Source organism: Chelonia mydas, chromosome 7 (genome assembly GCF_015237465.2).
Source record: "Chelonia mydas isolate rCheMyd1 chromosome 7, rCheMyd1.pri.v2, whole genome shotgun sequence".
NCBI classification, from domain to species: domain Eukaryota; kingdom Metazoa; phylum Chordata; order Testudines; family Cheloniidae; genus Chelonia; species Chelonia mydas.
In genome coordinates this window covers 29,602,650-29,616,630 of record NC_057853.1, presented here as the reverse complement: position 1 = coordinate 29,616,630, position 13,981 = coordinate 29,602,650, and the positions used below count along the sequence as shown (strand labels likewise).

Here is a 13,981-nt window from a genome sequence, read left to right as displayed (position 1 = left end):
GCGCTCTAACCACTAGACCTTACTGACCCCCTTCCAATACCCTGTAATACCCGGCTGTTTGCAGCCGCCTCGATCCCCAGTACAGGGAGCTGGGCTTTCCCTCCAGATTTGTAGCTTCCTGACTCCTGTCACAATTCACATTTCTAAGTCTGGAGTTTATGAGCTGCAGAGCCCAGGGGTCCCTGTCGTGTCCTGGGGACCAGAGAGCCCAGCAGTTCTGTGCTATGGACAAACTTCACACATGCCCCCTGCAGACCTTGGGGCTGGGATGGCAGGGGGTGAGGGGTCAGCACTGAGGGGCATTGGCAGAGCGGGGTGGGGGGGGGGAGCCCAGGGCAGGGCATTGCAGGTCAGGACTGAGGGGCATTGGCAGAGCTGTGCAGGGGAAGGCACTCTCTGCCAGCCCCCCCAGTGAGTGCTGGCTAATGCCAGCTGGGGCTCTGAGTCTTTCTCCTCCCTGCCAGATGCTGAACAGATGTTCACTTAGGCGAACAGGGGCAAGGTTAGGCCTGGGTGTGATGGGGATTACGGCGGGGGGGGCGATGAGGGGGTTTCTGTTTAAGAGGTTTAAGATTGGGTTAGATGATACTGTGGGAGAGGGGACACACCACTGCCCCCTACTGAGCAGAATTGCAATTTGCTCAAACTTACAGGAGTTGGATCTAGTGGTTAGAGCAGAAGTGATTCAGAGTTAGGATTCCTGGGTTCTAGCCCCAGCTCTGGGAGGGGAGGGGAGTCGAGTCGAGTCTAATGGTTGCAGGGCTAGGAGCTAGGACCCCTGGGTTCCATCCCCAGCTCTGGGAGGGGAGGGGAGTCGAGTCGAGTCTAATGGTTGCAGGGCTAGGAGCTAGGACCCCTGGACTCCATCCCCAGCTCTGGGAGGGGAGGAGAGTCGAGTCAAGTCTAATGGTTGGGGGGCTGGGAGCTAGGACCCCTGGGTTCCATCCCCAGCTCTGGGAGGGGAGAGTGCTGTTACGAGTTGGGGGGGGCTGGTAGTCAATATCCGCAAGGGAAGGGCTCAGAGCCCCATCGCTGAGGGACATTCACTCCTAGAGCTTTGGGGACCTGATTGAAGGGGACAGCCCTACCATGGAGTGAGGAATTAGATGGGAACTGAGGGCGTAGCTCCCTCTCTGAAACCTCCTTCAGCCAAGAGCCTCCTGCTCCAAGGCCCTTCTCCCTGCACCTAGCTTACGTTCTTCCTTCATTAACTGCTGAGCGCCCTGATTGATTAATTAATTAATGAGGAAATGCAGCAAGAGTAGAGGGTGGGAAGGAACTTAGCTTAGACTTCGCTCCCACTGCGGGGCTGACTGGGTAAGGGGGGAGGAAGTCAGGAAATGGGGTATGGGGCCTTTCCCCTGTAGGGGGTGCTGGCTATGATGCAGTCCCAGGGCGGAGGGATAGGCTGGCTGGGAGGGCCAGGAATGGGGAGAGATCCCTGTATAAACAGCCCCCATGCCCAACAATGCTTTGGTCCCTTTTGCCCTTCAAATCCAGCTTCAGCCCTCTGTGCCCCCCTGAACTTCCATGAGGCTCAGCCTCCTGCTACCCCCCACCAAGAGCTCTGGGGAAGGGACCCGTAAAGCTAATATAGGGCTATGATTACCTTTGCCGAGCCCGGCCCACTCTGGGGCTGCTAATGAGCCATTAGTGGGATACAGAATCTCACCCAGGAGTCCTGGGTTTGGCACCTCCTTAGCTGACTGGCCGGGGAAGTTATTAACCAGAATCGTAGAAGGGAATGAGGTCTGGAGGTTAGAGCGGGGGAGCAGCGTTCCAGGTTCTAGCCCCGTCTCTGGGAGGGGAGGGGAGGGAGCAGGGGCTGAGAATCCAGGTCTCCTGGGGTCTATCCCCTGCTCTAGGAGGGAAATGGGGAGTCTCTAGCAGGTTAGGGGGTGCTGGGAGTTTGGACTCCTGGGTTCTATCCCTACCTCCTAGCAGCTCAGAGTGCAGCAGGCATTATTTGACGTGTGGACTGGCTGTTCTGCTGCCCTCTGCTGGAGAGAATCAGCCCTGCTCCGTGTATGTGGCAGAACTTCCCAGCTCTGCTATTTTGCCTTGGGTTTCTTTTGAGTTCATGGTTTTCCCATCTCCCCATTTAAAAACTACAGCAAGGCTGCCAGGTACGTAGTGAGTCGGGACAGAGTTGGGAATAGAGCCCAGGAGACCGGTCTCCTGGGAATCAGGTGGTGGGTAAGGTAGGAGCAGAGGCCCCTCTGTGGGAAGCCGTGGGGGAGCCCAGCTGCCGCGCAGCATCTCTGCAGCCATGGCACGGCCCCTGCAGGCAGAGGAGCTGGCATATGGGCACTGAAAGGAGGGCACAGGATGGCAGGTGCAGTGCCCTTCCCCCCATCCCTGGGTGATGGCATTGAGGAGGGCGATCAGTTCTCAGCAGGATAATTATCCCTGATGAAGGCCTTGCCCCTGGCCATGGTACCAGGAGCCCGTTAGCTTCTCAGCGTGCAGAGCCAGGCGCCAGGATCACTGGCCGTGGCCGGAGGGGGCTGTTTCAGGACCTCAGCAGCCCATTAAATAACGGAGTTGTTGGGAGAGGAGGGGTTTGCTCACAGGGGGCTCAGCATGGTTTTCGTAGGTCAGGTCAGGGTCGCCATGGTAGAGTGGGATATGGAGGTGCAGAGAGGGGACAAGGCAGGCTGAGGGTCATGCAGCAGAGATGGGGATGGAACCCAGGAGTCCTGGTTCCCACCCCCACCCCCCGCTCAACCATTAGACCCTACTTCTCTCTCAGAGCCAGGGAACTCAGACCCAGGTGTCCTGATTCCATTCCCTAACCGTATCCCCTGCACTAACCCACTAGACCTCCCCTCCCTTCCAAGAGCTGGGGATAGACCCTGCGTTTCCCCTTCTGTGTAAGGGGGTGTGTGAGAGAGGCACTGCCCTCTGCTGGCTAGATTCAGTCCTGCATCTTTTACTACTTCGAGCCTATGCTGTGATTGTGTGCTTATGAGAGCAAGAGAGTTCACCTTGAACTCAAGGCTAGGCTCCTGGGGAGTCTAACATGCCCTGCCCCAGTGTTTATGGGGCTGGAGATCCCAGTGTAGCTGCTGACCCCTGAGCCCCCGCTCTGCAATACCCAGATCCTCCATTGCACCCCCACTACCCATCTGTGCTCTGCCCTTCCCCAAGCAGCAGCTGTTCCGTCCAGCCCATGAGACACAGTCCAGCTCCCCAGAGTCTAATCCCTCTTGACAGCTCTGACAACGCTAAGGGGGGCTCAGCTTACTCCAGCCTTTCCCATCCAGCAGCCAGTCCCCATTCTCCCCCGCAATGCACAAGCATGAGCTTGGTAGCTGCCCCTCCCCACTCCTTGGACACAAGCAGCTGGACAGCTGTGCTGCTGCGAATAGAACCCAGGCATCCTGCCTTCCACCACCCCCGCCCCCAATCTAACCATTAGATGCCACTCCTCTCCCAGGGCCAGGGATAGAACCAGGAGTCCTGGTTCCCAGCCTCTTCTTTCCACCTCCCCATATTTCTAACCACTCACCTCCCAGAGCAGAGGAGAGAACCCAGGAGTCCTGACTCTCCGCACCCTCTGCTCTAACCCACCAGACCATGCTATCTTTGTCACATCTTGTACGAGATGGGCCTCGATCTGTCATTAGATTTGTTAGCAGTATTTGCAGTGCGATGAGAGCTGATTGGCTGGGAGCAGGGAGAACTGAATTCAATCATAGAATCGTAGGACTGAAAGGGACCTCGAAAGGTCATCTAGTCCTGGCCCCTGCACTCAAGACAGGACTAAGTATTAACTAGGTCCAGGGCCGGCTCCAGGCACCAGCTTTCCAAGCAGGTGCTTGGGGCGGCAATCAGAATGGGGCGGCAGCCCGTGTCCCACGGCAGCAATTCGGCAGCAGCTCCGCTGCTCTTCCCACCGCGGCGGCACTTCGGCGGCAACTGCTTGGGGCGGCAAAATTGGCAGAGCCGCCCCTGTCTAGACCATCCCTGACAGGTGTTTGTCCAACCTGCTCTGAAAAATCCCTAGTGACGGAGATTCCCCAAGCTCCCTAGGCAACTGATTCCAGTGCTTAACCACCCTGACAGGAAGTTTTCCTAATGTCCAACCTACACCGCCCTTGCTGCAATTTAAGCCCACTGCTTCTTGTCCTATCCTCAGGGGTTAAGGAGAACAAATTTTTCCCCTCCTTCTTGTAACAATCTTTTCCGTATTTGATTCAAAGAGAGGAAGAGGCTTTAATAACCAGCTACAAAGGCGTTGCTTCTCCTCTGGAGCGCCTTGCCTGGTGTACCTCACCCTGGCATCAGGCCAGGACATAATCCCTTGGGGAAGGAAGGCGGCACTGACTCACTAACACTGGGGCAGCTGCCCCACCTCAGAGCAATCAGCTCAGGCTCCCTGCAGACTCAGGCAGCATCCCTATGTCAGTAACCACCAGGGCAACTCCCTCCCTCTCGGAGCCTCAGGCCTGGTCTGCACCTAAAATTTAGCTCTACCTAGCTAACTCGGTGAGGGGAGGGGTGACAAAATTCACATCCCGGGGAAAGGTAGTTACGCCAACCAAAGCCCCAGCATAGACAGCGCTAGGTCTCATCTTCTCCATCCTGGCGTCCAGCTCTGGGTCAGGGCTTGCTGGGGCCAGGAGGGGAAGGGTTAATGCCTTGGGTTCTTGGGGTGGGGCCTCCCCCGCTCCAGGATTAAACCCATGGGATGCCAGAGCCATGCTGATAGCCTGTTACTGTTTGTTCCCAGACCAACATCCCCTTCCTGCAGAATGTGCTGAGCAATGACCAGTTCCTGCGGGGCACGGTGGACACACAGTTCATCGACGAGAACCCTGAGCTCTTCAATCTGCGCCCGGGCCAGAACAGGGCCCAGAAGCTGCTACATTATCTGGGTACAGGCCCCAAGCTGGGACCACAGACTCAGGCCAATGGGTGGGATCTCCAGCCAGGACCATGGGGTTGGACCCCAAGCAGGGTCCCTTTCCAGTACTGTGGGGTTAGGCCCAAGGTATGGGGTCCCCGTCTGGTACCACAGGGCCATGGGCTAGATCTGTGGGGTCAGAGTCATGGGTGGGATTCTCCAGCTGGTACCATGAGATCCGGCCCCAGGGCAGGATCCCCAACTGGTACTGTGGGGTAGGCCCAGAAGGCAGGAGCCCCCCAGAAGGCAGGATCCTCAGCTGGTACTGTGGGTTGGGGCCATCTGTGGGGTGTCTGTCCAGTACTGTGGGATCAGCCCCAGGGGGCGGAGTCCCCATCCAGTACCACAGGTCAGGGCCATGGGTATGATGTCCATCCCGTACCGCGACGTCAGGCTCAGGGCTGGGATCACCAGCTGGTTCTGTAACATAAGGGCCATGGGTCGGGATCCCCAATCGGTATGGCGGGGGCGGGATACCTGGCCCAGGCCATGTTCCATGCACTGTGCTCTCTAACTCTGACATTCTCTCTCCAGGCCACGTGATGGTCAACGGCCCCACCACGCCCATCCCTGTCAAGGCCCGCCCATCCCCCATTGATCCCGTCGTGCCCACTGTGCCTTTGGGTGAGTTCCCTCCTCTTCTGCCCCCCACCCCGGTACCTCCCACCTGCTGGGTCTGCTGCCCACAGGGCCTCTCCCCTGCACTATGGCCCCCTCCCACTCCATTCCCCATGGATGGAGTGGGGGGGGGCAGAATGCCTGGGTTCCCTGTGCCACGTGCCCTCCCTTCTGCCCTTGTGGCTGGACTCCACTTCCTCCCCCACTCCCCGCTCCCAGGAGTCAGGGCCTTTCTGGGCCCTGTTCTTCCCTTCGGAGGGCAGTGGGTTCTAGTGGGTTGGCGCGGGGAGGGCTGGGAGTCAGCGCTCCCAGTTCGGTGGCTGCCTGCCCCATTTGCCACGCTGCCCAGCAAATCATTAGCTGTGCTGTATTCTGCTCCAGCCTGCTCCCTGGCCCAGGGAGGGAGCACTTAGGGGTCTGTCAGCTCAAAACGGATTTAACAGGCTGCTCGGGAGAACCTTAATGAGCTGTAAGCCACCTTTGTTCATTCTCTTAATGCCTGGTTCAGGCTGAGGATTAGCGGCTGACAAAGAAATAAACTGCGATAATAACCCGACGTAGCTGCAATCCTGGCTAATTAAAGCCAGCCCTGCGCATCGGTCACACGCGTGCTGGGAACCTCAGGCCCACGGCTCAGCTGTCCAACCCATTTCATGGAGCTGGTTCCAGGCTAGTTGCAGTCAGAAAAGATTTACCAGAGCACAGAGCACGTCATGTACAGGGATCCCTGGCCCAGTACTGAGATGCAGCCGCCTCTGGGGTGGGGCGCAAGGGCTGTTTATTCAGGGATCCCTCTCCTGGCGCCCTCTAGCATCATGCTAGGGTCAGCCACTGACTGTGAGTAAGGGAGAGCACCCCCTATTGCGTCCCCACCCCCCTCCTTGCAGCGCAGTGCCTCCTAGCACCAGCAGTGCTGAGTGTAAGTGACTCCTTCCAGGCTAAGTAATGACACCCTGGGGGGCTGCAGGGAGCCGTGTAGGGGTCTCTCTGCAACCCTACAGCAATGGTATCTGCCCCCTGCTTTTCAGGTGACCCCCCTACTGGCTTCCGAGATATCCTGCTCCGGGAGGGTCCCCAGGGCTTTGCCAAGGCCGTGCGGCAGCACCGAGGGCTGCTGCTCATGGACACGACCTTCCGGGACGCTCACCAGTCCCTGCTGGCCACCCGCGTCCGCACACATGACCTCAAGAAGATCTCGCCCTTCGTGGCTCACAACTTCAACAACCTCTTCAGCATTGAGAACTGGGGAGGTAAGAGCAGGACATGGGGCCTTTCCGCTCTAGGGGGCGCTGGCTCTGATCCAGCCCCAGGGTGGGGGGCTGGCTGGTCCCGGCGGGGTGGGGAATGGGACACAGGCCTTTCCCCTCTAGGGAACATCCACCATGGGATTGGGGGGAGGGGCAGGGCTGAGGGAAGAACTTGTGGGTAACACCGGTGGAGGCAGGTCACACGTACTCACCTCTCTGCCCCACCCCACCAGGTGCCACGTTTGACGTTGCCATGCGCTTCCTGTATGAGTGCCCGTGGCAGCGGCTGCAGGAGCTCCGTGAGCTCATCCCCAACATCCCCTTCCAGATGCTGCTGCGGGGGGCCAACGCCGTGGGGTACACCAACTACCCTGACAACTCCGTCTTCAAGTGAGCTGGCGGGGTGGGCTGACAGGGCATCAGCCGGGCTGGGAGGTGGGGGCTCAAGCCTGGGACAGCAGAGAGCCGTGGGGTAGGATTGAGGGTCAGGGCTTCAGACCCCCCAGGGGAGGGAGTGAGAAAAGGGGGTGGGATTCCAGAGTCGCCTGGCTGACTCACCCTGATGCCAGACCTGAGGGGTGGGTCAGCAGGGATAACTCTACATGGGGGGGCCTGGCACCCAGTCCCCATGGGGATCCTTCTCCCCCAGGACTCACCGGGTGATCCTGGTCCCCCAGGTTCTGTGAAGTGGCAAAGGAGAACGGCATGGACATCTTCCGGGTCTTTGACTCCCTCAATTACCTGCCCAACATGCTGCTGGGGATGGAGGCAGCGGGGCAAGCCGGAGGGGTGGTGGAGGCCGCAATCTCCTACACGGGAGACGTGGCCGACCCCACCCGCACCAAATACACACTGGAATACTATGTCCAGCTGGCCGAGGAGCTGGTGAAAGCTGGGACGCACATCCTCTGCATCAAGGTACCTAGGGGAGCCCAGGACTGGAGTAGCCGGGGGCTGCGGGTGGGGGCACTGGCAGCACTGGGGAGCAGAGCCCAGGGGGACCCATAGCTCAGGACATCATGGACTGAGATGCCACCCTTTGGGGGGCATCATGGCACTGGGGAGGGTGTCCAGAGCTCGCTCGCCCTGTCATACTTGCCTCCTCATCCCCTCCTGCCCCAGCCTTCCCCCTCCGCTCCCACAGCCCCTGCCCTCGTCTCTGCCCCCCCACAGCTGGTTCCCCCTGCACCTTCCCTGCTCCCTACCCCGTTCACTCCTCCCCCTGTTCCTGCCCCCCCACACTCAGCCCTCTTCTCCCTTGCAGGACATGGCTGGGCTGCTGAAGCCGCGCGCCTCGGAGCTGCTGGTGGGGGCGCTGCGCCAGCGCTTCCCCGAGGTGCCCATCCACATCCACACCCACGACACCTCTGGGGCGGGTGTGGCCTCCATGCTGGCCTGCACCGCCGCCGGCGCTGACATCGTCGACGTGGCCGTGGACGCCATGTCCGGCATGACCTCGCAGCCCAGCATGGGCGCCTTGGTGGCCTGCACCCGGGGCACCAGCCAGGACACAGGTACCAGCCGCAGGAGCCAGGGCCCCCGGGCGCTACGCCTGGCTCTGGGAGGGGAAGGGGATCTCGTGCTTAGAGCAGGGAGGGCGCAGAGTCAGACAAGGCATCTGTCCCGATCCAGTCTAAGAACATCATGAGATGGGCTAGGGCAAAGAGCGAGGAGGAGGCATGGCCCAGCTCTGCCCCCATACTCTCTGGAGCCAAGATCTCAGGGTGGTGGATCATCCCAGAGCCCCGCCTCTGTCCCACTCACCAGGATGGGCCAAGTCCAACCCCTGTAGCCCGGACGAGCCCCATCTCCTCCCTCTCCCCTGCCTCAGGCATCCAGATAGAGAAGGTGTTTGACTACAGCGAGTACTGGGAGATGGCGCGGGGCCTTTACGCCGCCTTCGACTGCACAGCCACCATGAAGTCGGGCAACGCCGACGTGTACGAGAACGAGATCCCGGGTGGCCAGTACACCAACCTGCACTTCCAGGCCCACAGCATGGGGCTGGGCAACAAGTTCAAGCAGGTCAAGAAGGCCTTCGTCGAAGCCAACAAGCTGCTGGGGGATCTCATCAAGGTCAGAGCCCTCCACAGTCCTCTAGAGCTGCCAGCTCTGATCCTGCCCAGGGGGCCTGGCTGGCTCGGGAGGGTGGAGAATGGGACATGGGTTTTGTCCCCTCTAGGGGGCACCACTTCTGACCAGCCCCAGGACGGGGACCTGCCTGCACTGACCCGTCTCCCGCCCATGCAGGTGACGCCGTCATCGAAGATCGTGGGGGACCTGGCGCAGTTCATGGTGCAGAACAACCTGTCACGGCAGGAGGTGGAGGCCATGGCAGACGAGCTCTCCTTCCCGCTCTCCGTGGTGGAGTTCCTGCAGGGCTACATTGGGATCCCCTATGGGGGCTTCCCTGAGCCCTTCCGCTCCAAGGTGGGGCTGGGCAATGGGTGGGATGGGGCTGCAGGAGAATCCCGGGCATGTGGGAGGCAGGGCTAGATCAGGTTCCTCTGCTGGGACTTCCCTGAGTCCTTTCACTCCAAGGTGAGCCATGGGGACCACGAGGCGGGTGGTATCCCCTTCCCTGGGCTCCCATTGCTCCAGCCCCCCGACATGGAATCCTGATGCTCTCCCTCCCAGGTGCTGAAGGACCTGCCCCGCATTGAGGGACGCCCGGGGGCCTCGCTGCCTGCCCTGGACTTCCAGCAGCTGGAGAAGGAGCTGCGCACGCGGCACCAGGAGGAGGAGATCACCCCTGAGGACGTGCTCTCAGCCGCCATGTACCCCAAGGTGTTCGACGAGTTCAAGGAGTTCACGGCCACCTTTGGCCCCGTCGAGTGCCTCAACACCCGCCTCTTCCTGGAGGGGCCCAAGATCGCCGAGGAGTTTGAGGTGTGGGAGTCAGGGTGGGAGGGGCCAGACCCGGGTGGGGAGACCTGGACCATGGGCTGTACGGGGGGACATAAGGCTCTGGGGGGGCTGGTTGGACCTGGGAGTAGGGGTCGGGGGAGCCTGAGGAGAAGTTTGAGGCAGGAAGGTTGGAGATTTTGGGAAATAGGTTAAGGGAGACTATCAAGCCCTATGTTTGGGGGGCCTTTGGGATCAGCAGGACACTGGGAGGAGTTCCAGGTTGGGCGGCTCCCCATTCTCGGAGTGATCAGCTCAGGCTCTTTGCAGACTCAGGAAACATCACCGTGTCAGTTACACTCAAGGCAGCGCCCCTCCCGCAGAGCGATTGATTCCAACTCTCTGCAGACTCAGGAAGCCCTGGGGGCCTCACCACTCTCGGTCTCCCCCTGCAGGTGGAGCTGGAACGTGGAAAGACCCTGCACATCAAAGCCCTCGCGCTGGGAGACCTGAACCGGGCTGGCCAACGTGAGGTCTTCTTCGAACTCAATGGGCAGCTGCGCTCCATCCTGGTCAAGGACACACAAGCCATGAAGGTGCCAAGGGGATAGATACTGGGCTGGAAGAGCCTCTGGGTCTGATGTTGCGAGCTGGGCACACGGGTCTGTCCCGATCTAAGGCCTTGTTGCATGAGATGTGTTGACTAACCTTGTCTCTCTGCCCCGCCCCCCAGGAGATGCATTTCCACCCCAAGGCACTGAAGGACATCAAGGGCCAGATCGGGGCCCCCATGCCTGGCAAGGTCATTGACATCAAGGTGGAGGAGGGGGCAAAGGTCGACAAGGGACAGCCCCTCTGTGTGCTCAGCGCCATGAAGATGGAGACCGTGGTCAACTCCCCCATGGCCGGCACTGTCAAAAAGATCTACGTCAAACCCGACATGAACCTAGAAGGGGATGACCTCATCCTGGAAATAGAATAGGCCCCCGCCTCCTCCCCCCGCTGCATTCTGCTTCCCCTCCCCCATCCCGGACAGAGACCTGCCCCCCAATGTGTCGGATGCAGCCGGCACGCTGTCACTTTAAGGGCGTGCCCCGCCCACTTTTAACCCTTTGCTTGCAGGAGATGCACCAGCTTCTTTCTTTCCCCACACCCCCTCCGAAGTCCTGCTTAGCCTCAGTCAGGCACCTTATGGGGGAAGCACAGTTCCTTCCACCGCCATCAGCGGAGCCTGTGCATCATGCAGCCTGGGGTGCAATTCCTCCTGCCTCCACCAGGGGGTGTCTGTGCACCTATTATGGATTGAAAGGGCTGTGTTACCCCAGTCTTTTGGCAGTGACCCCGGCGGTGTGCCAGACCGACACTTTCCCCAGGCACCCATGCAGCCTCAGCAACTCCAGGACCGGGCCTTTGGGCACCACCACCGCCTGCTCCCGCCGTGAGCTCCAGCCAGTCCTGCTGTGATCAGACTGAGGTAGAGACTCTCCCTTCTCCGGGAGCGACGTGCCCGGGGAGGATCTGCAGCAAGGCCAGGCCAAGGGAGCATTGATTAGTCGCAGGGTCCTCAGACCGGAGCCCGTGTTGGTGGGAGCCAGGACCTCAGCATGTCCTGCTGCCCGGAGACCCAGCTTTGCTCCCTTCCCCTGCTGCTCACGCCTGTTCTCCCTTAGTTTCCAGCTCCAGGTCTTTGGCCTCCTCCTCCCTGCCGAGTGCTGGAGGGAGTCCCTGCTCTCAGCTGTCCGTGTGGTTAATGTCCTGCCATTGGCCGTGCAGGGGCCCGTGGGCCCATGGGCAGGCCCTTGCCAATGCAGGGTCTTCCAGTTGTGTGTCCATTGCAGTCCGGTCCGGTTCCAGGCCAGGCAGCAGGCATGGCAGACCCCTTCCCTTAGCTTCTTAACCCACGGACACAATCAGCTCTTCCCCCCCGGCGGGCAGCGATGCAAAGTGGCCAGTCAGTTCATAACTGTACAAAGAAGTCACACGTGTGTGTCCGCATCATGCAGCCGAGAGGTGCAATTCCCTCTGTCTCCACCAGGGGGCATCTGATCTCAGAGGCTAAGCATTGCTGGGGAGGTGCTGTCCCCTCCCATCCCACTTACTCCGCTGCCAATTGCATTATACCCATCAACTGCCAGGAGGCGCTGCCCCACCCAGCCCAGTAACCCCCCTGCACCATGTGGGGTGCTGGCCCCCTGCGCCTCCAGCCCAGGTACCCCCCCAACTCTGGAGGGCACCTTCCCCACAGGCTGCCACTGCTTTCTATGCCCACCCAATAGCTGCTGTCCCTCCCCAGCTCAACCATGACTCCTTTCTCTCTTGGGGGGAGAACAGTGCCCCACCTGAGTCCTGGTCCTGCCCCCAGCTGTGGGGGGGAGAGGGGGACGGGGAGGGGCTCCTTTCCCCTGCCATGCTGCCTCAGGGGACCCCCTCAGCTGCGGGGGCTCCTCTTGCTGCTTGAACCCAGGGCTAGTCTAATGCGGAATCTTTTCTATTGTCTTAATTGCCAATCCCTGCCCCCAAATATGTATGCCCCTCCCCCCTTCAGAGCAGGGGGGGACTCAGGGCTATCACTAGCCATGGATTGCCCCCACCCCTGCTCCCTGGCGACCCCATCCTCGTGTCGATCTGGATGGGGCCTTCTGTGGGGGCACAGCACCGAGTGGTGGTGAGAGGGGGCACCCACTGGGTAGCGACAAAGCAATCATGCTGGGTTTTAGGTTGGGAGGGGTGTCAGATGTTTACAGGGTTGTCTGCCCAGGGCTGGGGGAGAGGGGTGAGATCCCTCCCCCTGCCTGAGGGCACGGGAACAAACCTCACATCCGTGAGGACAGTCTGCGGTGCAGGAGCTGCCAAGTGGGATTCCGTTAGCGCCCCGTTGGACTGGAAGGATCAAGGCCATTTTGGGAAGGACTCAGTGACCCGGGGTCCCTGAGGGGCCGGCCCCTGCTGGGCAATAAAACTCATCTCACTAACCGCTCACTGCTGGCCTGGCTGAGTTTGTGACAAGACCAGAGAATTGGGGGCAGCCTGCCCCCTGCTGGATAGACTCCGGACTGCCGCTGGTGTGGCTGCCTGCTTGTGGGGAGCACTGGCTGTGGGGTGCCCCCAGCTACGCCAGTCCCAGCTCAGCCGAAGCCCATCACTCCCAACCAGCAGCCTTTTGTTGCTGGACAGGGCTAAGGGGCACCTGCAGAGCTGGGGGGCGGGGGGTGTCCAGGGCTGGGCTACCAGGGACAGTGGGTGCAGATGGCGCAGCCTGGTTCTCACTTTGGCCCCATTCAAAATTCACACCGTCCCGTCTGAAAGGAAAACCGTGGCTTCCAAGTAGCTGCCATGCCAATAGAACGTGATGCCGTCAGCTCAGGAAGCGTAGCGAGCTAGGGTGAGATGACATGGAATCGGGGTGGGTGGGAATGAGTCATGGGGACTTTCCCCTCCGGGGGAGGCTGGTTCTGAGCTGGGCCCGGGGTGGGGCTGACTTAGGGAGGGCAGGGGCTTGAATACAGGGCACCATCCCCCAGACAGACCCCTTTGGGCTGCATCCCCCAGCCGGCACTGCTCACACTGACCAGACGGGGGCTCCCTTCACCCGCACACCAACCCACAGGCACTAAGTCTTGTCCCCAGGCCCAGGGCACCTGGCTGCTGCATGAGGTGCCAGGTCTCAGCCCAGCCCCGAGGCAGACGGCTCCGAACCCAGAGCGGAGCAGTTGCCTGGCGCTGGGCGGAGATGCTGAGTGAAATGCTGCCCAGGTGTTACTAGCTGGGATGTTCCACAGCAGGTCCCCGGCGTAAGCAGCCCCCCAGGAGGCGGTGTCTCGGCACCAGGCAAGAGATCCCTGTGTAAACAGCCCCTACCCCCCACTCCAGAAGCACCAGGGGAGATGTGTGTGAAAGTGCGGAGGGAGCCCCTGGCTGGGGAGCAGGAGTTGGCGCTTCTCTTTGAAGGACATTGCAATCTGGCATGGCAGCCCCGAGCTCCTTGAGCCGCTCCCACCAGCTCGTTACACTGCCGGGGTCGTTAATACTTCAGCTCCCTTCTGTGCTTTAAGAGAATTAATACAATACTCTGCAGCTGTGCCTGCCACAGGACTCCCAGCCCGGTCACAGAGGCCTAGGACTGACCCACCCCTGCCTAGGGGAAGGTCTTTGGGCTAGGAGATCATGGGTCTGGTCTCCCCCTTTTCTGCTCCCTGCTGTGAATAGTTCTCTGCACTTCAGTACCCCAGTGAGAGGGAGGCCACTAAACACACACACACACACGTCAGTTACTCCACTCTGCAGCGCTGCCTCTCTCAAGGGCTGGCCCCGATTGACAGGGCGCGTGCTACCCTGGCCTTTCCACCGGCTCGCTGCGGGATCC

General features: G+C 60.4%; 1 protein-coding gene across 8 annotated transcripts in view; it reads left to right on the top strand.

Annotated features, from left to right (window-relative positions):
* The window catches only part of PC (pyruvate carboxylase), a 233,747-nt gene extending 221,150 nt beyond the window's left edge, over nt 1-12,597 (top strand). For all 8 annotated transcript variants that reach the window (XM_043551372.1, XM_043551371.1, XM_043551370.1 and 5 more), the window contains 11 exons: nt 4,736-4,880; nt 5,444-5,533; nt 6,556-6,777; nt 7,008-7,164; nt 7,452-7,692; nt 8,039-8,288; nt 8,606-8,850; nt 9,025-9,204; nt 9,412-9,663; nt 10,074-10,214; nt 10,352-12,597. In XM_043551372.1, the coding sequence (XP_043407307.1) occupies nt 4,736-4,880; nt 5,444-5,533; nt 6,556-6,777; nt 7,008-7,164; nt 7,452-7,692; nt 8,039-8,288; nt 8,606-8,850; nt 9,025-9,204; nt 9,412-9,663; nt 10,074-10,214; nt 10,352-10,600 (2,172 nt within the window). In that variant the 3' untranslated portion in view covers nt 10,601-12,597. The remainder of the gene's footprint in view (nt 1-4,735; nt 4,881-5,443; nt 5,534-6,555; nt 6,778-7,007; nt 7,165-7,451; nt 7,693-8,038; nt 8,289-8,605; nt 8,851-9,024; nt 9,205-9,411; nt 9,664-10,073; nt 10,215-10,351) is intronic.
* Nucleotides 12,598-13,981: the final 1,384 nt, after the last annotated feature.